This window comes from Colletotrichum aenigma, assembly GCF_013390185.1.
Source record: "Colletotrichum aenigma strain Cg56 chromosome Unknown KSG_Cg56_contig06, whole genome shotgun sequence".
Classification (NCBI taxonomy): domain Eukaryota; kingdom Fungi; phylum Ascomycota; class Sordariomycetes; order Glomerellales; family Glomerellaceae; genus Colletotrichum; species Colletotrichum aenigma.
The window spans coordinates 1,232,126-1,260,025 of NW_023500912.1; the positions used below are offsets into that span (position 1 = coordinate 1,232,126).

Sequence of the window (27,900 nt, forward strand, 5' to 3'; positions counted from 1 at the left end):
CTACTTTATTTGTCATCAATATCATCAAATCTATACTATCTATCGTCTACACCTCGATTCGCCGTCTATGCCAGCGGAGTTCCCGGCTTGAAAGAAGGATGGAAGGGGTAATCAGTGTATCCCTGAGGGATCGAGGGGGTGTAAAAGGTCTCCCGGTCGTACTTGTTCAGCGGCAAACCGTGCTTGATACGGAAAGGCAGGTCGGGGTTCGCCAAAAAGTGGCGGCCAAAGACAACGGCAACGTCCCACTTCGCATACTCCTCGTCAACGGCGCGCATCGCCAATTCCGGGGTGAAACCGCCGGCAACGAGGACAGGCGAGGTGTTGTCCCAGATCTCCAAGAGAAACTCAATGCCCTCGACCTTTTCCACATCCTGCCAGTTGTTGACGCGGGATTCGATAATGTGCAAATAAGCCAGCTTCAGCTCCTTCAACTTCTGCGCGAGGTAGGAGAACTGCGGGACGGGGTCCTTCATTCTCATCGCCTGGAAGTTGCTCCACGGGCTGATGCGGAAGCCCACCTTATCGGCGCCGATGGCCTCAGCCAGTGCCGCGGCAACATCGACGGGGAATCTGGCTCGGTTCTCGACGCTTCCGCCCCACTGATCCGTGCGCTTGTTGCAGTTGTCCTGGAGGAACTGGTCGACCAAGTAGCCGTTGGCGCCGTGGACCTCGATACCGTCGAACCCGGCAGCGATGGCGTTCTTGCCAGCCTGGGCAAAGTCCTTGACCGCTTGCGCAATCTCCTCTGCGGTCATCTCGCGCGGAACGGGCGAGTCATCGCTAATCGGCACGGCACTGGAGCTCAGGAGTGGGTGTCCGCCCTCCTTCTCTAGGACGGGCACGACGGCGGCGCGACCAGGCGCGATAAGCTGGCAGTAGATGCTGCTGCCTTTCTCGTGGACAGCGTCGGTGATCTTCTTCCAGCCAGCGATCTGGCGCTCCGTCCAGATGCCCGGGGCATTAGGAAAGCCGCCGTGGGCCTCAGAAATAAGGACGGCTTCAGCGATGATGAGAGTGCCCGGCACGGCGGCGCGCTGCACGTAGTACTCGAGTGCGATGTCGAGGGGGATGTGATCGGCGTCGAAGCGGAATCTAGTAAGGGGCGCCATCACCACGCGGTGAGAGAGCTGGGCCTGGCCGACCTTGAGAGGCTGGAAAAGTTTGGACGACATGGTGATAGCCGTGGAGGATTCGACCAAGTTACAGACGAGACACAACGTGGTGAGATGAGGTGGTTTGACCGTTATCGTCTGACGGCTTCAAGAGGGAGATCTGCTAGATAAATAGGCACCGGCATTTCTCACTGCTGCCCCTCGGTGGGTTCACTCGGTATGGAGAACAGGTGGTGTTTGGATGGTAACACGCGAAGACCCTTGGCGTAAGGCCCTGGGACCAGGGGTTGAGAATCGACAAGTCGGGGCCGTCGACAAATTGCGTTAAAGGCGTTGGAGTCTTGAAACGGTCGCTGTCCAATGACATTTCGACCTCGGACTCCAAGCCTCCAGTGATTGGGGTCACAGTCCATTGGAGACAACTGGGCACACTGAAGAATTGCTTAGAAATCCTACGTTGCTCAGCATCCAGATTTCCCGTCTCGGTCCACTTTGGCAACCTGATCAAGTGGGCCTGGGGGCAATTACACGATGTGGGAATCATTCCAGAAGTTCTTGTCAATCACTGAAGTCACATGTTGATTAGTCTTAGAATTGAAGCTGAGAATTGGTAGGGCGTAAGATTGGCTTGTGCCACCTCGTCTATTCCATTTCAAGTGTCGCAAATCACAAACCCCATCTCAGTACCAGTACAAACTCGGGACGTGCCAATCTAGTAATGCTAATGATCCGACACAATGAGCGCTCTTCCTAAATTCTCCTCAAACTACCCCGCTTGCTTCATGAAATGAAAATTCGACATGACGTAAATATGACCCCCAGATGCAGTCGCTCTAATTAATAAAACAGTGACCACGATGGCTGAAGACAGGCTGTGAAAGATAAAAAGACTATAAGGTCATGGCTCCTCATTGCACCACTTCTTCGATAAAATCCAACACGTAGTCGGCAACTTGCTCCCACCCGGTCTGGAATATCATCCCATGCGTGCGACCGGGGAACATCTTGTATTCCACAAGTGAAGGCCCGGTGTACGCTTTGAAGTTTTTCATCACCGTACTCGGAGGTACGATATGATCTTTGGCGGCTGAAAGTAGTAACAATGGGGCCCGGTCGACCCTGTCGAAGTCAACGTACGTCGGAGCAGACAGCCCACCTGCGACGTTGGTGGTCAGCTGCCAGAGGACCTTTGCGACACCCGGAATGCAGTAGCGCTCGTAGTATTCTTTGCTCTTGTCAGATGTGGTGTTATTGACAAAGGCCCAGTGGAAGTGTTCTTCTGAAATGGAGACGGTGCTATGCGAGTTGAATGGGTTCTTGATGATCGGAAGTGCGGCCTTGAAAGTGGTTTGCGGGAGAGTGATGATTCCTGCTGGTTGTGCCGGGCATATTGCGACACCAGCGACGCCAAGCCCTCTTGATAACAGTATTTGCGCAAACAGGCCACCGAAAGAATGGCCGATAATGATAGGCGGTGCTAGCAGTTTGTGGATGAAGGCTTCGTAATATCCGACGATTTCCTCGATGTGCCTGTTGGCCAATAGCTGTGGATCGGCCCGGACCTCTTCGGGGGTGCGGCCGTTGATTCCCGGCCACTCGGGGGCGTGTACCTCGTACCCCAAATCTTCGAAGAACGGTACCCAATGCTCCCAGTATGCAGCGGTAACCCACAGGCCGTGGATGAACAAGATCGGCGGTTTTGGTGAGTCCATGAGTCTTTACTGAAGAAAACACAATGGTTTTCCCTTTTCGAATGAGAATTCAGACCCTGATGGCCAAGATCGTAAGACCCTTGAAGCCCGGTGTATTTGAAGCGCTGGCTTCGGTGCTCGGTGACCACGCCAGCCCGTAGTCAATGGCGTCACACTGACCTCATCACTTTTCGTAGGCCATCGACGACGCCCGCGATTCCGATCCATCGATCTCACCCGGCGAAAAGTGTTTAACCACCACTTAACTGCGAGATGGATTTCTTTGTTCGATCGCACATGCCATGTTGTTTTTTTGGTCGTGTTGTCTTTGCATATGCCGGAGTTAATGGGTTGAGGATATTCTCGTCACACTGGGTGACTGGCTTATTGGTTACCACGCGCGAGGATGCATGTCATCTCAAGTACTCTTGACAACTGAAGTTTGCTCTTTTGGTTTCATGCACGCTGTGATTCTAGAATAGGTAATGCCAGGTCCCATGGGGATCCGAGACAATCAGACAGATTATGGCTCTCGTCACCTCATGTGATGTGTGTGCCTTCGACTCCCTGACTTCCCGGGGCTATGTCAGTCCTATCGGGTATCCGGGCAGCCGGGTACCGATGATCGATGCGCTATCGGAAGCACGGATCATCGACGTTGCTGGCCATTCTGACTGTCAGTGGCACCCTCCTGTCATCTCCTTCCTTGCCCATGCAGTCCAGATAGTGAAGTCGGTGAGACACTTTTTGGAACAGTATCATTACATATTCGTCTTAGCCTAAATTCTTACGTTCATCCGATGAAAAAGAATACTTTTACGGAACGACGTTCGTTGAACCGTAATCTTCCTTTTGACAGAGTTCGATCTCGTTGAGTGCCGCATGCACTAACCAAAATCTGTGTCAGCCATGTACTAGTAAACCAAGATCTCACATTGGCATAATCGCTCTCCATTTGCCTGAGATCATAAAACATATTTGTTGACTACTTAAACTATCTCATCTTGCTTTAAGCATGAAACCCCCCTTACGTGATCTTGTCTCCTATTCATCACTTTAGAACAAATATTCATGTTCAGAAAGGCGGGGATGGTTGAGTGCAAATCGAAAACCTGGCAAATTTCAAAGGCCTTATGGGCTTGACTAAACTCACTTACATCGCAATTATTAATGTCGTCAAACGCCCGTAACTCCTTGATTTGAAATCAGAGGTCAGAATGGAGTAAGTACTCCAACAAACATGGCGGTGTTGGGGTAGACAAAAGTATGAGCCTGAAGCTGAAAGTATTTGCCTTATCAAGAGTACTTGCCTAGATTCGAGAGTATGTGCCTGAAGTTGAAGTCTTTCAGGACCCACTTCCCACGAACTCGGGTTGGACCAGATTCCCACTACGATCACTTGAGATTTAAGTCATTGGCTGAACTTACTGAATGAATTCATGTCACTCGGGCGCAATCATACATAGAGCTACAAATGGAGCCATGGCCAGATTGTTACAATAGGTATTATTGTTGTCTGCTTTGGCAAAGTTTAAGCATCGACTGCACTATTTCCTCTCCACTTCCAGAGAAGCGAGAACAAAAGCAGACTCGCCCAGCAAGCAATTAGGCGACAGCGGCTGGTTTGTGTAGTACTCGTAGTTAGCAGTGGAGTTGAGACTGCACACCGCCATCGTCTTGTCGAAGCCAATGGTTCCGTTTCCTGGGTCGGTCACGAAGTGGTTGACAGTGTAGTTGTACGCGCGAAGAGCGGCCCTCTCAAACCGGGCGGGAGACTCTGAGTAAATGCCCAATCTAGCGCCCTTAAGCGTGGAGAACATGAAGAGCGCCGTGCGAGAGCTCTCGAGGTAGTTGCCGCTGCGTCCCGGGAATGTAATGAGTTGCCACCATAGACCGGTCTGGCGGTCGGCGTACTTGAGCAAGGTGGTTGAGAGCTGTGTCGTAACATCGCTGAGTTGCTTGCAAACTGCCTTGGCTTCCTCTTTGCCAGCCGGGCAATTGAGGGTCTCCCACGTCTGGACCAAGCCAGCGACAAACCAGCCCACAGATCGGCCCCAGATATACGGGCTCGAGCCGGTCTCCTCATTCGCCCAGACTGCAGTGCGCGAATAGTCGTATCCATGAGCGACCAGCGAGGTGTTCTTCTGGAAAGTGTGCTCGTAGAGCAGAGACACCTGCATGCTGATGTCGGTGTAGTTGGGGTGGGACTGCGCCGCTATGAAGGGCAGAACAGAGAAGATGCCGTCGAGGTAGCTCCATTGGGGATAGACGTAGTACCAAAACCCGCCGACGGGGTTGCGGATCTGAAGGGGAAGCGAGCTGTTCAATGCATCGAAGGCTGAGGCTGCGGTGGCTGAAATGGTGACAATACCGGCGGTGGAGGCATGGTTGATGGCGGTTGCGACGGAGAAACGATCGAGGGGACGCGTCGAGTCATAGGTCGCGTTGGTGAGGGCCGGCGAAGCAACATCAAGTACGTCCTCGAGGTAAGACGCGTATCTGCTCTACAAATCGGGGTACTGCTTGATTGTTGCCTCCATCGCAATGGCCAGAATACCGCTTTCCAGGGTGCTGCTTGAAGCTCCAGATGACTCAATTCTTGGTTCCGGGCCTTGATGCTGTCCAGCATCTATGTCGAGTATCGACGGGTCTCGCACGATGCGAGAGTCGCCACGCCGTAGAGGGCGGCAAGCCAAGCCGAAGGACGACGCATTGTACGATCGGATGCCCTGCGTAAGTGATGAGAGAGGGAAGGTGGTCGTGAAGAACCAAAGGTCCGGTGTCGCTGATTTCCACGGTATTTCATATCAACGCAGCAGGGCTAGGGCGTGTCATTGCCGAAGGGTTCCTACTGCTTACGCGGGGGCAGTTCATCAAGTCGTCCCCGTCAGCGCCAATCATTCCCTCGTTCCAGGCTGTTTAGTGCACCGATTGCACCGGAGACTTCAGTCTTCAAATGACGGGATGCGTGGTTGGGGCAGGGGTTCCCTGTACATGCACCGGTTCCTGTGAGTTGAGTGCTCTCAATCCCTGTGAGCGATGCGTTCAGTCAAGTATTCTGACGGATATGCGTTTTTAAAATTCGTCGAACACAGAATGAGAGTTGGTAGACATGACTAGCGGTAATTTATTCATGAGTACATAAGTCAGCATGAACACTCGCCGGCCTTGTTGAAAAAAATTAAAAAAAGGCATATTGGAAAGCTTCAGGCGATAGCTGGCACTCACAACCTATCAAAGTTTTCAAAAGGTCTACTTCCACAGCGCGAACCATTTTCCTGACTTCTCAGCGCCGCCCACAACGGGAGAAACACAGCGAGCAAAATCTTCCCCGCATAGATCAGAAGCAAGGCCTTCCCGGTTTCTCGACGAACAGTCCCTGATACCCGGCGGTCAGACCCCAAATCCGCGGAAGATCCACTAGTCGGTTGATCGCTACAGCGAGCCCAGCGAAGCCAAGAATCCGGGAAAGCAATTATCCCCATGTTTCCCCAGCTTAACTCTGTTTCTCCAGGATGCTAAGAGTGCGGGGTGTTTATTGGAATGACGATTGAGTCGTTTTATGGTGTCAAGACCATGTTTTCCGCGGACTTGGCACCCGGTGAAAAATGGAGGCTGCGACGGATTACTTCCATAAGCCGAGGGTAAGTAAGCCCTTGCACTTGAAGATGAACATGAAGTTGTGTTGGTCACTAGCCCACCAAATGAAAGACGCAAAGAGTATTGGACTAAATATGACGGGAACCGGTATGCACAGGATGCATGTGAAAAATACACTGGGCTAGAAATCAAAGAACCTATTGAAGAAAAGAAACAACGATAAAGACAAACCTCGCGGACCCACCGTCGGCGTCCGTTCCAACTGACACAGTCAGAGGTTCGAGAGGACAGCCTGAATCATTCAACCCAGCATCGGTCAAGCTCCCATGCAGGCTGTAAGCTTGGAATTTATAAGTATAAGTCTTCTCGATACATGTAGTATTTTCACAAGCAATCAATATCCAATTCGATTTCCTTGCGCCGACGCACCCTAACTCTCGCGGTAGGATTGCTTGCATTGGTGAACCCCAAAACCATTGGCGATACATTGGTAGTGGGCAAGGCCTCCCATTCATACTTTAGCAACAGATGACACATGATAATCTTGATCTCGTAAGCCGCAAAGAACCGTCCGGGGCATGCGTGATCCCCGTGTCCGAACGCAAGGTGGTCGGGGCTCGTCACAACCAGTTGGGCATAGTTGGCTTTGCCAGGCTGCTCGGCCATCTTGATAAACCTGTAGGGGTCCCACTTCTCAGGGTCTTGGTGCAGCTCCGGATCTCCCATGCGGTATGTGTCGATCGCAATCCTATCTCCTACTCTGAGGTTTAGTCCGTTCGACAACGTGAGAGGTTTCTCAACTCGTCTTCGTAATGATGCTGTACCTGTGTCAGTTCCACCCGTCATCAGGTCATACTATATGTTCAAGGATTCACTGACCAACTCCAGGCGGCTTGTGACGTTGAGCTTCTTTCAAAGCGCTGTCCAAAAGCTTCATGTTGTGAAGAGATGACTTCTTCAAGCCTTCGGAACGTAAAATGTGGATGACTTCTTCCCTGAGGGGAGCAACATATTCCGGGTGTAGAGCCAACTGTAATACAATCTCTGTGACCAGATCAGCCGTCGTGTGAATTGCGGCAACTGCTAGCATCAACTTGATTGAAGTTGTCAGTCAAAGTGCAGCAACTAAGAAAGCTCGCATCGATCAAAAGACTTACCTGCATGATGGCGGGATCGTAAGTCACGCCTCTCGCAGAGGCCTCCTGTTCTGCCCAATCAATCGCATCGTGGAACTCCGGAATCTTCTTGCCGGATGCCAGAGCGGCTGCTCGTGCTGCGCGACGCTTCTCAATATAGGGCATAATGATGCGGCGTGACTCGTCGAAGCTCGCGCGTAATTCTCGACACTTCGGCACGAACCAATGGAGAATCCGGCGTAGAGGGCGTGGGATCATGCGGAGATGTGTTCCGGCGACGAAAAAGTTCACTGTGTACTCTTTCGTCGCTCGCAGCCAGTCCTCATTTCGACACAGTTCCTCGCCTAAGAACACGCGCGCTGAAAGTCGAGCGACTGTGTCAAGAACGAAGGGCTTTACTTCAATCTCTCGCCATTCTGTGAAACATGGGTCAGCAGCTTGAGATTATCGTCGATAGGGGTTGACGTGCCTTCAGAGTCTCCAAGCTTGTCTGATAGAGCTTGTGCAGCTTCAGCTGAGACGGGCTCAATCACCTGGGCTATTTCTAATCAGCGACCAGACACGTTTGTACTAACATGTTGTAGTCGGACAACTTACCGATGCACTTGGTGAGCTGCTTTCGCACCAAGGTTTGTAGAACCGCATCATCATAGCTGTCTACCGCAGCGCCCTGAAACCCAGGTAAATGTCCGTGAAAATCCTAAGACACAAGGGTCAACATCAAGTCCGCTTCCGTCCTGTAGCCGTAGCATACTTCACCAAAGGCTGACCCGAAGCTGAGTCTCGGATCGTTACGGATTTCATCGGTCTGTTCAACAGGCAAGAATACGATCTCGCCGAGGTCGGTGATCATGCGGTAAGGGCTTTTCGGAAATAGCTTGCGTCCCTTCGCCAGGAGACTTTTGCTATTGAACACAAAATCGCGCTGGGAATGAAATACGAAATCAGCTTTTCAGCTGCCAACAGGCCTGTCGACATGTGAAAGCTTACTTTGGATTCAATGTTAAACACGGAGAAGCCTTTGCTGGGGTTCAGAAGCGGCAGATGTTTGAGATTTCCCCGTCGCGATGGGAAAGAAAAATACAGAATGGCAACTGCCATTAATGCAAGAGCAGCGGGTGTTGCAGGCGGTAGGAAATGAAATGGATCCCACATGTTCGGCAACGAGGAAAGGTATGAGAACGACATGATCTCGGAGGATCCTCTCTCGGGGACTCAGGGACAAAACATTGAGAGGGCTTTGTAGAGTGTTGGAAGATCGGCTCAACTACCACGATCAACTCCGAAATTTAAGCTCTGCTGTGCGGTTGTTATGCCATGTTTCCCACTGTGTTTACTGCCATGATCAGAAGATCAACGTCCAGCCTATTGGTACTGCTCGGTATCAGAATTACAGCCGCCGCGATGACACCAATCGCTCAACATCCGACGAACAACGTGCACAGATGTCCACTCCGTCGGGTTTCTCTCAACCCTTGACGTTGCAACGGCTCTCTTTCTGGTGACCACATCGCCCGGCACTTTCCACGGAACTGGCCATTGGTGGGTCAAAGTGAGGCATTGCACAGGGCTTAGAGCGGTTGACCCACGAATGGGCTTCCGAAAATTGCCAATCAGTCAACTTCTGGTCCGATCGAATCTACACGATGGAACCGACTGGAGCTGACTGAATCGCGCAACCCATGATCTTTTCACCCACTAACAACTAAGCGAGTGAAGCCTCGACCAAGAAGTGAATAACCTTTATCACGACCTGCAGGCTGGCATTCAATCACGATTCTGGTACGATGGTACTGGGAACGACTTGAAACATCCAGCAACATGAATCGCGCTGTTACTCGTTACTCTGAGATGGCGCCACGCTTCAGCGAGATTCCAATTCCCAAGGCAATGGATCAGTAGATTTCGGTCGATGCTCGCCTAAGGCTTTTGTGGAGGCAATCCACCGATGCAACTTTATTCGGTGAATTTGAGGAGTTCACTAAACGAGCTAGGCGCTCTACCATGGCTGAAGAATGTACGAGCTGGTCGCAAAATCGATATCGATCCTTACCGTAGTCCACCACACGATTTTCCCTCTGTCAGTTCCATGGGTTCACAGATCGAGTGCAACTTTGTAGCATCGCCTGCGTTCGTGTCACGCTTGGCGTGGGCTGACATCTTCCAGACATCGTGAAAGGTCCATAGTTGACGCGTAGACTAGAAGTCTAGAATTTAGACGTGATGGAGAATTTCGAGCTTCAACAGACGATTCCATGACTCAGCTTCATCGCAGTGCTTCTCGGAGCCCGCCGCGCGATGAGTGAGAATGCTTGTGCCAGTTTCAACCGATATCGATCGTGAAGTAGTGATGGAGGGAAGCATCATGGTTTAGTGTTAAATAGACACCAATGTCGCCTTGACGAATGCAGTCTCTTTGCAAACTATCTTGCTTTATCTAATTCAGTAATATCTCCAAAAAAACAGACGCTCAACCGTCAAAATCTCCGACCTCCTTTTCCGGACTCTTCATCATCACGAGTCACGACCGCCGGCATCATGGGAGAATACATCCAGTCGTCTTCAGAGCCCTTCCTCGTCGCTGTATGTGGCCTTGGACTTCGTGCTCCAGGTGGCATCCGGAATGCCACGGACTACTGGGACCTCCTTGTGAACGGCAGGGACGCAAGAGGACCAATTCCCGACACCCGCTACAACATTGACGGCTTCAACGACGCCCTCGGCGGAAAGAACACTATCAAGACCAGGTTCGGATACTTCCTCGCCGATGACCTCACACGCATCGACACATCGCTTTTCTCAATGTCTCGCAAAGAGGTTGAGCGATGTGACCCTCAGCAACGACTACTCCTCGAGGTTGCCAGAGAGGCTCTCGAAGATGCCGGTGAAACCAAGTACCGCGGGGAGCGCATCGGCTGCTACGTGGGCACTTTTGGTGACGACTGGGCGCAGATTGCTGGAATAGAGACTCAGCATCAAGGCGGACTCGGCTACGTTGCCACTGGAAATGGCGACCTCATGCTCTCGAACCGTGTTTCGTACGAATACGATCTCAGGGGTCCTAGGTAAGTCGAACTGCGGCATGGCCCGCCTACGACTCGCTGACAATTGTAGCATGACTATCAAGACTGGTTGTTCCGCGTCCCTCGCTGCCCTCCACGAAGCATTTCGGTCCATTCAAGATGGCGACGCAACCGGCGCCATTATTGGGGGGACCAGCTTAATCATGACCCCAACCACCACCGCCGCCTTTACTTCTGAAGGCATATTGTCCCCTGATGGTTCATGTAAGTCATTCGATGCAAAAGCTGACGGATTCGCTCGCGCGGAAGCAATCAATGCTATTTATATCAAGCCTCTTTCTGCTGCCATTCGTGACGGCAACGCGATCCGAGCTGTGATCAGAGCCACGGGCGCCAATAGCGACGGCCATAGCCAGGGACTCTTCACGCCCAACCAGATTGCCCAAGAAGCCCTTATGCGCAAGGTCTACCGGGATGCCGGCTTGGACCCATCTCAGACCGCATATGTTGAGGTATAATCGCCTACCTCGCGCACTCCCCGAAAGTCGTTGCTGACCCCAGATGTAGTGCCACGGAACCGGAACCGCGACCGGTGATCCGATTGAGACGTCGGCGGTAGGTGAGGTCTTCGGTGAAAAGGGCGTGTACATCGGTTCCGTCAAGCCAAATGTCGGCCATTCTGAAGGTGCTTCGGGATTAAACAGCCTGATCAAGGCGGTCCTTGCCTTGGAGCACAAGACTATTCCACCAAACATCAAGTTCAATGAACCCAATCCCAAGAGTATGTCTTTTGACAGTTTCGCAATTGCTCAAAACTAGAACTGATTTCCTTTTCAGTTCCATTCGCCGAGAAGAAACTTACCGTTCCTACTCTGCCAACGCCCTGGCCAGCTGACCGAGCTGAGCGCATTAGCATCAACTCTTTTGGTATTGGTGGCACGAACGCTCATGTAAAATGATGTTTTTCCAAATTGTTTTCTACGAAGCTGACAACTTGCAGGTCATCCTTGAGTCCTACGGCAAATCCAGGCCCACCATAAACGGACACGGCACATCACACCCCGAGTTACTGCTTGTGTCCGCGAACACAGCTGCGTCACTCAAGGAGCAGGTAGATCGATACCAGGAGTTTGTCGCTTTACATCCGGAGGTCAACAAGCGCGACATCGCCTACACTCTTGCTACAAAGCGTGAAGCTCTGCCTCATAGAACCTTCACCATCGTCCATGACGACAACATTATCGAAACATCAGCTCCTGTGAAGGCACCCAGCAAGGCCCCTGACGTCTACTTCATCTTCAGTGGACAAGGCGCGCAGTGGCCCGAGATGGCCAAGCAGCTCGTCACGACCGATCCTCTGTTTGAAGCTGATCTGAAGCGAATGGACAGTGTTCTCAAGAGCCTTGCCCATCGGCCGAGATGGTCCATCATCGGTAAGTAGTAATCGCCCTTAATTGCCTGAGGAGAAGTGACTCACCATCCTTCTAGATAAACTTCTTGAACCTGCCACCACAAGCCGAATCGGCACGGCGGAGCTGTCTCAACCTCTTTGCACCGCAATTCAGCTTGCGCTTGTCAACAGGCTTCGGGCAACGGGTGTCAAGCCCACAGCAGTCGTCGGTCATTCTAGCGGTGAGATCGCAGCTGCGTATGCTGCAGGTGCCATTACTATGGAAGCAGCCATCATCTCCGCATACTACCGCGGTTATGTCACCAAGCAACAAACTCTTGCTGGTGCTATGGCTGCGATTGGGCTGGGTCCTGGGGATGTCTCCAAATCCCTGGTCGATGGCGTTGTTCTGGCATGCGAGAATAGTCCCCAAAGCAGCACCATCTCCGGTGACAAGGAGAAGGTCATGGAGGTTATCGCACGAATCAAGGCTGAAATGCCTGACGTGCTGGCTCGCCCCTTGAAGGTCGACATGGCATATCACTCTCGTAAGTCTTTAATACCACTCACAGCACTCGATCCTGACAGTTTTTAGATCACATGGCTGCCCTGGGAAAGACCTATTCCGCACTTCTGGAGGCCGAACTACAGAAGATTGGAGCATGGTCCAGCAATGCCACGTCGTTGTTCTTCTCAAGCGTCACGGGCGAGGTGCTGGACCACAGCGTCACTTTTGGTCCTGACTATTGGCGAACCAACTTGGTTTCGCCGGTCCGGTTCTCCACGGCTGTCTCTCGCCTGATCGAAACCCAAGGTGATGGCTTCTTCTTGGAAATCGGTCCCCACTCAGCGCTTGCCGGGCCACTGCGACAGGTTTGCTCCCAAGCCTCTCGTCCATGCAACTATGCATCTTGCCTCATCAGAGGCGATGATGGCGTCAAGACCTTGCTCTCTTGCTTCGGCAGACTGTTCCAGGAAGGATTTCACCTGAACCTCGGCGCCCTCTACTCCGGGGGCAAGACTATCAACGATCTACCCACCTACGCATTCGACCACAGTCTGTCGCTGTGGTACGAGAGCAGAGTCTCGCAGGCCTGGCGACAGCGGAAGTATCCTCACCACGCACTCCTGGGAGCCCGTGTTCCGGAGTCGCCCGACACTGCACCTCAGTGGCGCAACATTCTATCTCTGGAGGACGAGCCATGGATCGTCGACCACAAGGTCAAGCAAGACATCGTCTATCCTTTTGCCGGCTACGTCGTGATCGCTGGTGAAGCAGTCCGTCAGATGACTGGCGTCAATGCAGGCTACAGCATCAGGCACACGGTAGCCCACTCGGCCCTGGTTCTGAACCACGAGAAGGCAGCTGAGTTGATGACGACGCTGCGCAGTCACCCTTTGACCGACTCCGATCATTCGGAGTGGTTCGAGTTCACCGTCGCATCATACAACGGGGCCACCTGGACAAAGCACTGCGAAGGACAGGTCAAGGCCCTAGATGATGAACTCCCCAGCACTCTCGTTCGCGAGGATTACCCCCGAAAGGTGGTCTCTTCTCGTTTTTACGATTACATGGGGGATGTCGGCATCAACTTTGGTCCTGAGTTTCGCCGCCTGGAGAATGTCACGTCATCAACCACCGGGGCCCTTGCTTCGGCGGACATCATCGTACCCGGTGAGGAGATGAGCAAGCCGTATGTGATGCATCCGGTGGCCATTGATGCTTGTTTCCAACTGCTGATTCTCTCTTACGCTAAGGGTCTCGGGCGCAACGTCACACAATTGTCGGTACCGACCCTCATCGAGAGTTTGGATATCCGTCGTGGCAATGGCTCGCTAACCGCGAGGGCCTGGGGATCTTCCACCACCAAGCCGGAAGGAGTTGAGTGCGTTTCCAATGGCAAGACAGCGCTGCGTCTCAACGGCTTCAAGCTCACTGCTCTTGAGGAAAGCAACGATGCCGACTATGATGAGTACGCGGCCGCCAGACTCGAATGGCTTCCCGACTTTGACTTCGTTGACGTTGCCCCTCTATTTAAGCCGCCGCCTTCGGACCGTGAGGAGGCCCGAATGATTGAGGAATTGACTCTACTCTGCATCATTGAAAGTTGTGAGAGACTTCGCGGACTGAGCCCCACCCAACCTCACTTCGCGAAACTGAGAGACTGGATCGACAGGGAAGTTCACGGGGCGAGAGAGGGAGGGAACGCGTTGGTCCCAGACTCTGCCAAGTACCTCAAGCTTACTCGTGAGGCGCGTCGGGCCAAGTTAGAAGATCTTCACAGAAGACTCTTGAACGGCAACAAGTCGGGGCTTGTCGAAGGTCTCAAACGAGTTGTCGACAATTCCGAGCGCATCTTCAAGGGCGAAGCCGAGACCATTGACATCTTGATGGAGGGTGGCATTCTGGCTGAGCTGTACAATGCTGTCAGCTTCGGTTACAGCGACTTCGTCAAACTGATGTCCAGCACCAAGCCCAAGCTTCGCATCCTGGAAGTTGGCGCCGGCACCGGTGGTACGACGGAGCTCATCCTGCGCGATCTCATGCACGAGGGCGGTCTCCCACGTTATTCGAGCTACACCTTCACTGACGTTTCCGCCGGCTTCTTTCCGCAAGCCAAGGAGCGTTTTGCGTATGCCCCGAATATGGAGTACAAGGTGTTTGACATCTCCAAAGATCCCCTCGAGCAAGACTTTGTCGAGTCCTCTTACGATATTATCTTTGCGGCAAACGTTGTTCACGCAACTCCATCGCTGAAGGACACCTTGAGCAACCTTAACAAGGTCCTCAAGCCGGGCGGTGCTCTTGTTCTGACTGAGATCTGCACCGAGCTCCGCTCTCCGACGTACATCTTTGGCAACTTCGCCGGATGGTGGCTCGGCGAGAACGACGGTCGTCTCTATGCTCCTTACGTTCACCCTTCGCGTTGGCACAGTGAGCTTCTCGCTTCCGGCTTCACTGGCGTTGAGACTGCCGTCTATGACGAAGATGCGCCGTACATGTGCTGCACCACCATCATGTCAAGGAGATGCCGAGATTTGCCTCCACGGGGAACATCAGTGACTCTGGTCACCAGTGAAGCTGGAGGCGACGTCGCCCAGTCACTCACTAGTTCCTTGACAGTCGCCGGTTTCTCAGTCACTCCTATCTGCCTCGGTGACCCCCTCCCCAAGGATCAAGACATCATCTCTTGTATCGACATCGAGAAGAATCTCTTCGAAAACATCAACCAAGACGATTTCTACGCTTTCCGAGACCTCATTCGGGAACAAGGCGTCAGCCAGAATCTTCTCTGGCTGACGAACCCCGTCCAAGTCAAGTGCAAGGATCCCCGCTCGGCGCAAACCATTGGTGCTGCCAGAACTATCCGCACCGAGCTGGCTGTCCCATTCCACACTCTTGAGATCAGCAAAGACGAGCCCAACTTCAACGATCTCGTCCTCAAGGTGTTCGGTAAAATTCGCCAGGAAGAGGACGACGATAATCTGGTTTCCGACAAGGAATTTGTCGTCGACAATGGAACGATCTGCATCGGCAGGTACCATCCGTTCTCGCTGGAGCAGGAACTGTCACAGCGGAGCATCGCCGGCCAGGAGACCATTCAGTCTTTGCAGATCGGCAAGATTGGTAGCATCGAGTCTCTGTACTGGGCAGAGCAAGCTTTGCCTCAGACCATCCCTGCCGACACCATCGAAGTCGAGCCCAAGTCCATCGGTCTCAACTTGAAGGACGTTCTCACAGCCAGTAAGCGTATCTTTACCATGTTTCTCATCAGCATTTGCTAACTTTGTGTCTCCTAGTGGGTGTTATCAACCCTGTTGGCAGTGTCCAGATGGAGCTCGGCATTGAACTCGGCGGAATCGTCACCCGCGTCGGCTCAGACGTCGACGAATTCAAGGTCGGCGATCGCGTCTTCGCCTTCGCTCCTGAGGGGTGTCTGGCCACTAAGGCCGTTCTCCAACGCTACCATGCCGCCAAGCTTCCCGACAACCTCAGCTTCCAAGACGCGGCAGGGGTCCCGGTTGTGTTTGCGACCGTGATCCATGGCCTCATCAACATCGGCCACCTCCAAAAAGACCAATCGGTCCTGATTCATGCTGGCTGTGGTGGTGTCGGCCTGTCAGCCATCCAGATCTGCCGCATGATCGGAGCGGAGATCTTCGTCACCGTTGGAAGCCCCGACAAGGTCGACTACCTCATGAACACCTATGGCATTCCGCGCAACCGCATCTTCCACTCCCGTGACGAGTCCTTCTTGGACGGCGTCATGAGAGAGACTGGCAGTCGTGGCGTCGACCTCGTGCTCAACTCTTTGACCGGGCCACTACTACATGCATCATGGAAGTGCGTCGCAGAGTTTGGCGTCATGGTTGAGATTGGAAAGCGTGACCTCCTGGGTTATGGCAAGCTGGATCTCAACCCCTTCATTGGCAGCCGACAGTACGTTGGCTTTGACGGCGTTCAGTTTGCCAGAAAGAGACCTAGGTACTTCCGTCAGTTGTTGGAACAGTTCCTCGGGTATTGGGAGCAAGGACACATCCGTCCCATCCCGGAGCAGACTCACTTCCATGCGAGTGACATTGTGAATGCATTCCGTCACTTGCAACATGGCAGCCACATTGGCAAGGTCATCGTCTCGATGGAAGATCTCTCTGCTCAGACTGACGCCAAGCCGCTTGCTAAGTCGATCAAGTTCGACCCGGAAGCCACTTATCTCTTGACAGGAGGTCTCGGAGGCCTGGGCAAGTCCATGTCAACATGGTTGGTTGAGCACGGTGCCCGCCACTTAACGATCATCTCTCGGAGTGCAGGTGTCAGCGATGAGAGCAAGGCCGCGATCAAGGAGATTGAGTCTCTCGGTGCCAAGGTTGTAGCGGTCGCTGGTGGAGTTGAGAACATGGATGATGTCAAGGCGGCTGTCAGCGCCTCATCTAAGCCTATCAAGGGTGTGTTCCATCTGGCAATGATCCTGAGAGACAGCCCAATGGTTGACATGACTTGGGAACAGTGGGACCAAGTAGCCAAGCCGAAGGTTACCGGCGCGTGGAATCTCCATCATGCGCTGGAGAACCAGCCCTTGGATTTCTTCTGGCTCGCCAGTTCAGTCGTCACCGTCGTCGACCAGCCGGGTCAAGGCAACTACAGCGCTGCCAGCACATACCTCGAGGCTTTCACCCAGTACCGCCTCGGCCTTGGCCTTCCAACTGCGATTCTCAACATCTGCCCCATCAAGGGCGTGGGCTTCGTCGCCGAGAGTGCCGTGGCCCAGCGGAACACCAAAGCCCAGGGCATCTACTTCCTCGGCGAGAAGGAGTACCTCGACTACGTGGAACACTCCATCCTCGCCGCCAAGGGAAACCTGTCTGCCTACGAGGAAACACCATCGAGTCGCCCGCCGAAGGCGTGGAAGAACGAGAGTCAAGTTGTGATGGGTCTCCGATCCGAGCTTCACCTGGAGGATCCCAACAACCGCTGCAACTGGCGACGCGACCGCCGCATGGGTGCCTATCACAACATCCGCAACAAGCAGGCCGACGAGTCGGGCGGTGATTCCAGTGCTCTGAAGACGTTCTTGAACCAAGCGTCAGAGAACCCGGATCTCCTTTCGGACAAGGCCAACATCGAGTTCCTGGCCCAGGAAATTGGTGCAAAGGTGTATGACTTCATGCTCAAGCCTGGCGAAGATGTCAACACCAGCTTGAGTTTGGCGCAGATTGGTCTTGACTCGCTAATGGCGACTGAGCTGAGGAGATGGTTCAGGCAACTGCTGGGTTTGCAGGTGAGCGTACTCGAGATCATGGCTTCAGGATCCCTGTTCCAATTAGCGGAAACGGCTTCAACGGCATTGAAGAACAAGGCATCGGGCTCATCATGAGATCGTGGGGAGAAGATGAAGTAGGCGTCGGAATATGAATTTTAATAAGACTTCTGCTTGAAAACTCATCCTCGTGTTCTGTAATGCATGCGTTTGTAGCGGCCCAACGCCCACATAAGCTGGTATCGCAAGACCTCACAAGCCTGCCTCATCGCATCAGGAGTGCACCAACAATGGCCAATGTCGGCACGTAGCCCCAATGTCCCCATTCGCCTCCTTCGCTCATCCTACACATCAGACCATCCACAGCTGGCATCGCGCTCGCCGCAATCAAAGTCGCACCCAAAGACTTCCTGGTCCCCAAGAGTGTGGCGGCGAAGAGAGCTAGACCCATGAAAATGTCGCGCGCACCGTAGATGACCATGACGCGATCAAGAAGCTCGCGAGAGTACGGGTCTGCCGGGTACTTCCATTCGAAGAAAGACAAAGCAGACTCTGGTCTGGCTATGGCGTTGATGCCGAAGACGACAAAGATGGCACCGTAGAAATTGGCGAGGATGGTGAGGACGCGTCTTCGCCCAAACGCGTACCCGAGCGCGCTGCCGAAGGCAGCAGTGATGACAGCGTTGCCACCTAGAGCGACGATCGGAGACGGCGCCGACATTGTGATTTTGGACGCAAAGTTGTTGTTGAACAGCAATCGGCGATGGACTATGATCGCAGGTCTTTAGTGGCACCGCGGCAGCGTGTACTGAGATGGAGTGGTTGCGTGAAGCATGAAACGACGTGTCGCGCGAGCTGACGCCGTCATACCTAGAAGAATCCGACGTCATTGACGTGTCATAGCGTCCGCGTCAATGCGGTGCTTTGTAACATCAAACAGCATTCCTCCATTCTTCCTGTCAAACGCCTTCATCCGGATCCGGAAGATGATGCGGCTCGGTCTCCGAAGGAAAAGCGGACCTTGAATCGGTTCTTTCGCGGTTCAGTAGGAGCTTTAGCGGTCGGGGCAGCTCCGATTGCGGGGCATTTGGTTGAGCAGCGGGCTTTCTCTGTTTTGTTTTGTTAACCGGTTATCGATGCGCGTCCACGAACATATAGAGATGTACTTGATCACAGTGATTGATTCAAGGAAACAGCACAAGGTTGAGTGCTATCACACGCGATGACGGAATACGTTGTGTGGTAGTTCTTTGGTTGGGCTGGTTTCTGACCTCGAGCGATCATATCCACCCCAGTGGAGAGTCCCAGCATTGCTGTGTCCACAACAAGACCTCGGATGCTGACCTGACTCTCTCTGATCTTACAACATCGATAGCTCAGATTCACACAAAGTCAATTGAAATGAACATTGTTAACGACTGCATAACCTGGCCGTCTTCCTCATTTCCTTCCGGAGCAGAGTGCTGTCCATTCGGCCGGGGCCATCTGTGATTTGCCGATCAATCTGAGTAGCCATCCTCTGTGTTTGCCCGATGGTTTTCATCGATTTTTCAGGCCTAAGCCCACTAAGAGACTGAAGTTAACGCATCCCTCATGTGTCCAAGGGAGAAATACGTTCTCCACGTTCTGCGCGACGAAGCATGCATTTGAAGAGGGTTCGATCTGCTCAGGCCCAGCCTCCCGGCATTTGAGTGTACCCCTGCATTCATCCCCGGCAAACGTTACGTCCGAGTGGTCCGATTTTGAGGCCGGAGCGGTCACTGAATCATTAAAATGTCGCTCCGACCGTCGCGCGCATCCTCGGATCTCCAGCCATTTGAGCTTCGAGCGTTGATCAATTGCGACCCCAATGGACGCAGAGACGGCCGCGCTGGCGGCGGACAACGACGGCTATGAGACCGACTACGAAGACTCGCCGAGATCGTCCATTTCGGAAGGCCCCTACCACGATGAGCCGACCTCCGACCGGCCACGCCCGGAGGGCTATCGCGACGAGGAGGCGATGATGATGGCGCCCCAGCACGACCCGACACCAGCGGCTCCTTCAATCTCGAAGCCGGTGGTCTTCCGCCTGTATGTTTCGCATTTTCTATCGACGTGGAACTCCCGCTTGTTTGAATTCGGCGCGGTCCTGTTTCTCGCGTCGATTTACCCCGGGACGCTGATGCCTATGTCCATCTACGCGCTCGTCCGAGGAGTCTTTGCGGTCATTTTGTCCCCATCTATTGGATCATGGATCGATCGCGGCAACCGACTGTCGGTGGTCCGCATCTCGATTGTCGGGCAGAGGCTTTCGGTCGCCATGTCCTGCGGTATCTTCCTCGTGCTTGAAAGGCTGCGCGACCTCCAAAGCGACCTCCAGAACAGCCTCTTCGCGATGGTAGTCGGGCTGGCTTGCGTTGAGAAGTTGTGTTCTGTAATGAATTTGGTTTCTGTCGAACGTGACTGGGTAAGTCAATTGGCGTGCTGTTCCTCTCCTACATGCGTAGGCTCACTGGCGATAGGTTGTTGTCATAACCGAAGGCAATGAGAAGGCTCGGCAAGGTGAGTCTCAAGCCCAGAAGGATGATGGTTGCAACGACTAACATGAAGGACAGAATTAAATGCCCGAATCCGACGTATTGACCTGTTCTGCAAGTTGATTGGCCCTCTCGCAATCTCGCTGATTGATGGCGCATCAACAACAATCGCCATCTGGGTAACTCTTTTGATGACTCTTCTGTCTGTTGTAACCGAGTATCTGTGCATCGCCAGAGTAAGCCCATTCACTACTATAGCTCCAAGGCCGAAATGCTCATCTTGGATGCAGGTTTATCAACTCGTACCAGCCCTGGCACAGCTCCGGGCAAAATCCCAGCCATCAACGCCGGCCGACTCAGATTCAGATGGGCTTGAAGATGCGGACGTACCGCAGACGCAACCGACTACCGGTTGGCTGAAGTCCAAGATCCAGACAGTGTTCCCCGTCTCAGCAATCCCATTCTACTTCTCGCATCCAGCCCTCCGGCCTTCGCTGTCCCTCGCACTGCTCTACTTTACCGTCCTCTCTTTCTCCGGGCAGATGATCACCTTCTTGCTCTCCGTCGGTTACAACTCCTTCCACATCGGTATCGCTCGGACTATTAGCACAGTCTTTGAGCTCAGCGCGACATGGGCCGCGCCCAAGTTGATGGATAAGATCGGTCCCATCCGCGCCGGCATCTGGACTCTCTCGTGGCAGATGTTCTGGCTTGCTGCTGGAGTAAGCTGGTTCTTCGCGGACAAGTCTCAGAATAGGACGAGCAGCATCGAAGCCATCAGCGGACTTGTTGGCGGCGTGATACTGAGCAGAGTCGGACTTTGGGGCTACGACTTGTCTGCCCAGACCATCATCCAGGGGGTAAGTATAACTACTCGTCCTGTCCGTATCAAGCAAAGTTGACTTTGAATCAGGATGTCGACGAGGAACATCGCGGCGCTTTCTCCACCGTTGAGGCCTCCATGCAGAGCATTTTTGAGCTTCTGTCATATGCGGCCACTGTTGTCTTTTCTCGCCCTGACCAGTTCCAGTGGCCCATCCTCATGAGCGTCGGGGCGATCTACGCCGCTGGCGGGCTGTATGCCTCATACGTCCGGAAGAGGCGCGGCCACTTATTCCACGCTCCGCCTTGTCTGCATTGCAAGAAAGCAGAATCTTGAGAACGAGTTATCTGTGTGTGGAAAGCCCAAGACTTTGTGGCAAACATATTTGTCTTGTTGGCAGGCGAAGTGCACTCAGCTCGGGCACCGCCAAGGTGCTGGATCGGCCGGTTTGCCGAGCGTGGGGCCACCGGATGCCAACCGATCAGAAGGGAGACAATCGAATGACGAGTAATCCTAGAATAATCATTGATGATACGCAGTTGTTCTTTAATATGTTCACGGAGAATTTGGGTATCCATTCCATGGGAGCATCCGCGAAACACTCCGAAGTCCTGTTCTGGTCCACTCCTCCGCAGACTTGACAGTCGAGAAGACGATGCTCCGGGGCCAACATCGCGGGTTCCCCGGTAGTCACAGTTTCAGAAATGTGAGCTTTCCTTTGAACACAGAAATGCTCCATATACGGTTCCTACCGTGTTGTGATTCCATTTTTATCCATGGATCTGTATACCACCAAGGTGACCAGCCATGAATTTCATCAATTCCCATCGCCCACATTCTCAGATGAATGCTGCTGAAGCATATTTCTGCTTGAGCCTCCATGGAATGAGTTAGCTGGCATCTACTGTCGTCACTGGGTACCTGGCGACAGGATATGTCAGTAGAAATAAGCTCAAAAACATTTCGTGCGGCTCAGAAAATTGTTCAGTGTGGCATCATCAAGAAGCTGTTGTGCATCCCAACTGCCGACCCCGTAAGGCTAACTCTATCTAGGCCCAACCCTGCCAACGGGACGCGCGGGCAGCGCACACGTCCGCATTGAGCTTCGCAAGCTGCGCGCTCCGACCTCCTGGTTCCCACACCTGCTCATCCGAACAGTGGAAATGGTGGGATGGCAAACCGTGCCGTGACAAGATCCCCTGTCTAAGACGTGTTTTTAAACGTTGCTAGCTGGGGGTCCACGGGAGGCACAGGGGGCTCGCAGCTTTGCGGCTGACCACGGATTCTTAACACCAGCGGTCCAGCTGGGCCCATTAACTGTCTCATATCTTCAACACCCAGGCACGTTGACGACCCTCATGGGAATGATGACTTTCAAGCTTAATGATAAGAAGGAATGTTGCTTGATGTTGGGCATTTTATTGGAGATGATAGAGAACGAGATCTCGGCACCTCTTGCTACCCAATTTTGAGGTGATCGCGTGCTGGTGAGCCGTACTTAGCATGAAAAGCCAAGACACCCGGCCACCATCTAAGTGAAATCTGCAAAATTTAGACTCATCGGCGAATGGCTGAAAATGGAGACTGGGACGGGCTATCTTACCTCTATCGGGCAGTCTTTCCACCATGGCACCTGGACATCACAGAGCTCCGCCTGCAGCTTGCCCCTGAATCCCCCAAGATCTCATTTCGGGCTGGCCGTTTTCGAGCCCTACAGGGTTATGTCAGCGAGAATCAGCGAGAATCAGCGACCATCAGCCCTGAACCGCCCCCTGACGTGCATGAGTCGTGACCCAGGGCACCTTGACTTGCACGGGGCGTCCCGAGCGCTTGGGTGTTTTTTCTCACTGTGTCCACTATTGTGTTTTTCTTTTTTTTCTTTTTGAGGGGAGATTGTTACTCCTGACTGTTTGCCCAGCCAAACGCTCTTGCTCTTCGTGCAGGTTTGTTGGATGATGATTGTTTTGGAGGCCTCGAGAATCGGTGCCTGACGGCCAAGGAGTTGTCTTGGATTGCGCGTCTGCATTTCTCCTTAGAATGCCTATGGTTTCTTGGAGTCTTCTTGGAAGTCTTGGTGGAATGTCAGCAACAGCGTGTCCGGTGGGGGCGGCGACGGCTCTTTGATTCACTAGCCCCATCGGGTCAACCGGGAGGCCTGTTGATTTGCGATTCACCATTGCACCGAATCGAGAGCTGAGGTTCCATCCTGGGGTTTGTATCCACCCTCCGCCGAAGTGGCTACGGGGCCTTAAAAGGTTGTTAGTCTCGACGGGCCCTTCGTTCAAGATGACAACCTTGTGGTCTCCAGTCTTTAAGGTCTTCTTCCCTTCGTTCACATACCGGCGCATGTTACCCCTCATGAGTTAGACCGATACCTCTCCGACTTCGCCCACTGCACCACTGGACTTGAAGCTGGCTCGCAAGCCGAACGTGGTAAGGCAAGATGCCTAACTCACTAAGAAGGGTAAAGAGTAAGTGACTGACCCAACACGAGACTAATGTCAATCACGAGGCTAACCTTTGTCCAGCCGAGGTCTCTTCTCCCATCCAGGATTACAACTACAGCGAGGATGCCGCGATTCTCCGTAAGAAGACAGACGATGGACCGTTCCACGGGCTGCCAGCCAAAAGGCAAACGCGATGGAAAGTTATAGCGAAGGTGCTATCCCGATGGGGCATCACAATGGCGGTGATCGTCTCGATGTACGTCGTGATCTGGGTCTACTCAAGCAAGCCCGTCATGAGCCAGACGACGAAGCGACAGTACAATGCCCTCATCACCGGTCTCTCGATTGCCTTGGGTATTGCTGTGGCCAGTAGTTTGAACCATATGGTGGCAGAGTTGAGGTGGTGGATCTTGAGTCGGCGATATCGTTCCAAGAGCAAGGTAAGTCTGCGAGTTTGAAAAGTGAGGTATGGTGTAACAAGGCAGATTGCTGACGAGAGGTGATAGGTTGAGCGAATCCTTGCCGCGGATAACTTGAAGCATACAATCATGTTGGCGGTTCGGTCGAAGCGTTGGTCCATTCACATGGCGGCCACTGGTTGGCTCATACTGTCAATAGTATGCTCCCTGGTTGGCATTCGTGGTTGCTATCACTGACTCTCCTAGGGTTCTCAAATCGGTCTTGCAGCAATTGGCCTCTGCTACTCAACCGATACCGCAGACAAACAAGCCTTGCTTGTTCCTGGCAATGTTACTATCCCTGACATGACGACAATCGGAACCGAAAAGGTCGTCAAATCCAACAGGCAGGGACTCGGTGCTTTGCAGTACACCGCCAACAGGTACGTCACCAGAAGTCTACGTCAATCGCGCAGGCTAACCTCATCGCCTAGTTATGGCACAATATCTCTGGCATATGACTCGGCATCGTTGGAGAAAGTCCCATCGGCCAGAGCCATCTACGTCGAAAGTGATCCTCTCATGTTCTGCGACGAAAACCTCTGCAAATATGTCTTCCACGAAACCTCCACCTCGTCAATCAAAGACGACGATACGAACCCCATGACCGTGTGCACCAACCGAAGTATCAACGTCACGTCATCGTGCACATCCTGGCCGGTCATCAGCGGTGGCAGCGGCAACACCACCAACGTCACCGTTGCCCTCGACAACGGCAACACCTACGATCTTTATATCCCAGTTCCCGGCGGTAGCGATCAGTCGACATTCATGACAAACTCCCAATTTGACTGCGGAACAGGATGCAGCATGGTCTCCGTCTTTGAGGCATCAGCTACTTCGCCATGGTACTACAGCTGCAACGTCTCGGTTCATGAAGTGGCAAACGCCACGCTGCCGGAACATTATGTCGGAACCAACCTCACGGAGCTGGCGACGGCAGCCATCGCCCTCCAGGGATATGCTGCCTCGTCACTCGCGAACGACACCAACTTCCAGTACCAGACGTATCCCGCGGAGTCCATCTTTGGAACGCCAATGAACGGCACCAACCAAGTCATGCAGATGATCTTGAACCGCTTCACGATTGGCGTTGTAGCCATTGCCGCGCTGAACAATCCCTCGCTGACCCTGGAGGGTACCATGCCGATGAAAGGCACGAAGCTCAACGTTTCTCACTGGAACATGATCCACATGATTTTGCTCCTAACAGCTGTATTGCAGCTGGCATTGGGTCTTGCGGCGGCCTTGGTAGCGAACCGGGTTGTGGTTCCCGACGGCGACGCTGTTGAGATGGCGCAAGTCATGAGGTCCATGGCGATCCAAGACAGGCGGGCGAACGAGGAAGCTCTTGAGAAAGGGCTGACCACGGAGGGGTCAAAGGGCAGCAAGTGGATCTACAGAGATACTTTGGTGTCAAAAGACGCAGGCATCTATGACCTGCACATGGAGGAGCAAACGTTCCACGCAAGAAATGAGGCGGGGATGATTGAGATGAACGCTCAACACAGAAGTCGAGGATCAACGCCAGTGAAGTAAAGAGCAACAGGAACAACAGTACAAGCAGTGCATTTCCAGCGTAGTTATAGCCAATCATTCGAAAATCAGTTAATAGACTTGCAGCTTCTTGCGGCTTTTGACATCGCGGAGTAACTCTAATTGACAATGCCGCTTGTGAGCGGCAACCATCGGCACAAGCCGGCTCCGAGTGGGTCCGGTCAGCTGTCAGCTTCCGATCCCGGAGGTCAGTCGCGGAGTAGTCCGGTCCGCCCCGATGTTTCCGCTGGGAAACAGTCAGATCATGCCGGTCTTTGGTGGATTCCAAGGCTCTCTTTGAGGCTTTTTAGCAATCGATTTACTTCGCTCGACGGATCAGATTTCCCGTGATCTTGTGCGCTTGATTTTAACGCTAGAGGATTGGTGAGCCACTGTTGTGACACAATCTCATGTCGACCGGCGGCTTAAGTGCTCGTCAATTGACGCATCAAAGGGGCATGATTGATGTCAGAACACTGTGATTATCCCTGCCCGCCCATTTGGGAGCCAATGGACGACTGGAAGAAGAGCTATTTCTTCGCATTAGAAGTCTCCGTCAATGACGAACGTCTTCGGTCGGTAGACCGGAGGTCAGGCCGAAATGCATGATTAGCTTCGACCAAATGAGGGGTAGCACACGCGGGTTGAATTGTTGAGGAAGCTACCCCTCCAACGCAGCATATATGAACTGCAACTCCCTCGTCAATTTCTCCTCGCCCTTCGCATTCATACACATTGCAACAAACGCAACTGCAAAAACAAACACCAATCAAACTTGACCCGGTACGACGCTCGCGTCCGCGTCAGAGAGCCATGGCATCTATCGCAATGGAAACATCTACAGATCGAGGTAAAGTAAGAGAAGAACGCATCCGGGTGTTTGACTCATCTGCCGTGCCACATACTTCCACGCCGGTCTCCCTCGATATCTCGATTCGATCGTATGGAGCGCCGATGTGGAAGGGCACGACAGGGAGTTAATCTGAGAAATACCGGCGAACTTGATCTGGATAATACCAGCGAAAGGACTTGCTTCTTTGGCTTCCCTGCCGCCCTGCATTTGAGAGAATGGGAGTGAACTAACCCGTGCAGCATCACGCTTGATCTGTCAAAATGTCGACTGATAAGATCACCTTCCTCACCAACTGGTAGGATTGCCCGCGTGCATGCTGCGAATGTAAGTTGACACTGGGTCAGGCACGCCACCCCGTACCACGCCCCATTGTACCTCGCCCAGGCCAAGGGATACTTCAAGGACGAGGGCATCAAGGTCGTTTTACTTGAGCCCAACGACCCTAGCGTACGTTGTCATCGAAGCCTTCGTTCCAGGCTGTCTCTAACTATCATCCAGGATGTCACCGAGATCATCGGCACTGGCAAGGTCGACCTTGGCTTCAAGGCTATGATTCACACTCTCGCTGTAGGTTCCGCACAAAACCCCTGCTCTGGCTCGACCATTCCCTAATCCCTCGACAGGCCAAGGCCCGCAACTTCCCGGTCCTTTCCATTGGCAGTCTTCTCGACGAGCCCTTCACCGGCGTCGTCTACTTGAAGGACTCCGGCATTACCACCGACTTCCGCACCCTCAAGGGCAAGCGCATCGGCTACGTCGGCGAGTTCGGCAAGATCCAGATCGACGAGCTGACATCGCACTACGGCATGACCCCCGACGACTACACCGCCGTGCGCTGCGGCATGAACGTCTCCAAGGCCATTATCGAGGGCACCATTGACGCCGGCATTGGTCTGGAGAACGTCCAGATGGTCGAGCTTGAGGAGTGGCTCGCTGCCCAGGGCCGGCCCAAGACCGACGTCCAGATGCTCCGCATCGACGAGCTGGCTGAACTTGGATGCTGCTGCTTCTGCACCATCCTCTACATCGGCAACGAGTCCTTCATTGCCGAGAACCCTGAAAAGGTTCGCAAGTTCATGAAGGCTGTCAAGCGGGCCACCGACTACGTCCTCGAGAAGCCCGAGGAGGCTTGGAAGGAGTACGTCGACTTCAAGCCGGTCATGGGCTCGGACCTCAACCGCAAGATCTTCGAGCGCAGCTTCGCGTACTTCTCGCATGACCTGAAGAACGTCCAGCGTGACTGGACTAAGGTTACCGAGTACGGCAAGAGGCTTGCTGTTTTGGACGAGAGCTTCCAGCCCAACTACACCAACGAGTTTCTGGGATGGGGTCTTGACGCCGACTCGGAGGACCCTACGGGGGACCAGAAGAGAATGGTTGAGCTTCAGAGCGATGTTGCCTGTCGCGGCGGTTTCCGTCGCTTGAAGTTGCAGAGCTCTGCCATCAAGGCTTAGACACATTGCTCAGGTCGCATCGTATGGTTCACGGATATCTTTCGCTCATTCAGAGATAAGAGGTCACTATAGCTGGGCGGCTTTGGGGAGCCCTGT

At 53.3% G+C, this 27,900-nt stretch overlaps 8 protein-coding genes across 8 annotated transcripts; 4 read left to right on the forward strand and 4 right to left on the reverse strand.

Annotated features, from left to right (window-relative positions):
- Positions 1-65: 65 nt before the first annotated feature.
- On the reverse strand, positions 66-1,175 carry fgaOx3-2 (Chanoclavine-I aldehyde reductase fgaOx3; the record flags this gene model as incomplete). The annotated part of the gene is made up of 1 exon (XM_037324624.1): positions 66-1,175. The coding sequence occupies one exon, from the start codon at positions 1,173-1,175 to the stop codon at positions 66-68; it is 1,110 nt and encodes a 369-aa protein (XP_037176916.1).
- An 848-nt stretch (positions 1,176-2,023) lies between these two features.
- On the reverse strand, positions 2,024-2,827 carry CGCA056_v009378 (uncharacterized protein; the record flags this gene model as incomplete). The annotated part of the gene is made up of 1 exon (XM_037324625.1): positions 2,024-2,827. One exon carries the CDS (start codon positions 2,825-2,827, stop codon positions 2,024-2,026), a length of 804 nt encoding a protein of 267 aa, XP_037176913.1.
- Positions 2,828-4,353: 1,526 nt separating this feature from the next.
- P450-2-0 (Cytochrome P450 monooygenase 2) lies at positions 4,354-8,395 on the reverse strand (the record flags this gene model as incomplete). Its single annotated transcript, XM_037324626.1, has 6 exons — positions 4,354-5,310; positions 6,836-7,224; positions 7,286-7,499; positions 7,564-7,958; positions 8,140-8,242; positions 8,297-8,395. 6 exons carry the CDS (start codon positions 8,393-8,395, stop codon positions 4,354-4,356), a joined length of 2,157 nt encoding a protein of 718 aa, XP_037176914.1.
- Positions 8,396-10,080: 1,685 nt separating this feature from the next.
- Positions 10,081-17,831, forward strand: FUM1-3 (Highly reducing polyketide synthase FUM1; the record flags this gene model as incomplete). The annotated part of the gene is made up of 9 exons (XM_037324627.1): positions 10,081-10,607; positions 10,657-10,829; positions 10,875-11,077; positions 11,133-11,346; positions 11,403-11,515; positions 11,566-11,998; positions 12,054-12,503; positions 12,551-15,700; positions 15,757-17,831. The coding sequence occupies 9 exons, from the start codon at positions 10,081-10,083 to the stop codon at positions 17,829-17,831; spliced, it is 7,338 nt and encodes a 2,445-aa protein (XP_037176141.1).
- Positions 17,832-17,979: 148 nt separating this feature from the next.
- CGCA056_v009381 (uncharacterized protein) lies at positions 17,980-18,435 on the reverse strand (the record flags this gene model as incomplete). Its single annotated transcript, XM_037324628.1, has 1 exon — positions 17,980-18,435. One exon carries the CDS (start codon positions 18,433-18,435, stop codon positions 17,980-17,982), a length of 456 nt encoding a protein of 151 aa, XP_037176140.1.
- A 1,128-nt stretch (positions 18,436-19,563) lies between these two features.
- IREG1 (Solute carrier family 40 member 1) lies at positions 19,564-21,392 on the forward strand (the record flags this gene model as incomplete). Its single annotated transcript, XM_037324629.1, has 5 exons — positions 19,564-20,163; positions 20,219-20,258; positions 20,312-20,469; positions 20,524-21,093; positions 21,147-21,392. 5 exons carry the CDS (start codon positions 19,564-19,566, stop codon positions 21,390-21,392), a joined length of 1,614 nt encoding a protein of 537 aa, XP_037176139.1.
- Positions 21,393-23,499: 2,107 nt separating this feature from the next.
- CGCA056_v009383 (uncharacterized protein) lies at positions 23,500-25,500 on the forward strand (the record flags this gene model as incomplete). Its single annotated transcript, XM_037324630.1, has 5 exons — positions 23,500-23,527; positions 23,585-23,943; positions 24,010-24,120; positions 24,169-24,344; positions 24,396-25,500. The coding sequence occupies 5 exons, from the start codon at positions 23,500-23,502 to the stop codon at positions 25,498-25,500; spliced, it is 1,779 nt and encodes a 592-aa protein (XP_037176138.1).
- A 1,110-nt stretch (positions 25,501-26,610) lies between these two features.
- On the forward strand, positions 26,611-27,804 carry nmt1-1 (4-amino-5-hydroxymethyl-2-methylpyrimidine phosphate synthase; the record flags this gene model as incomplete). The annotated part of the gene is made up of 4 exons (XM_037324631.1): positions 26,611-26,645; positions 26,695-26,797; positions 26,849-26,917; positions 26,974-27,804. 4 exons carry the CDS (start codon positions 26,611-26,613, stop codon positions 27,802-27,804), a joined length of 1,038 nt encoding a protein of 345 aa, XP_037176144.1.
- Positions 27,805-27,900: the final 96 nt, after the last annotated feature.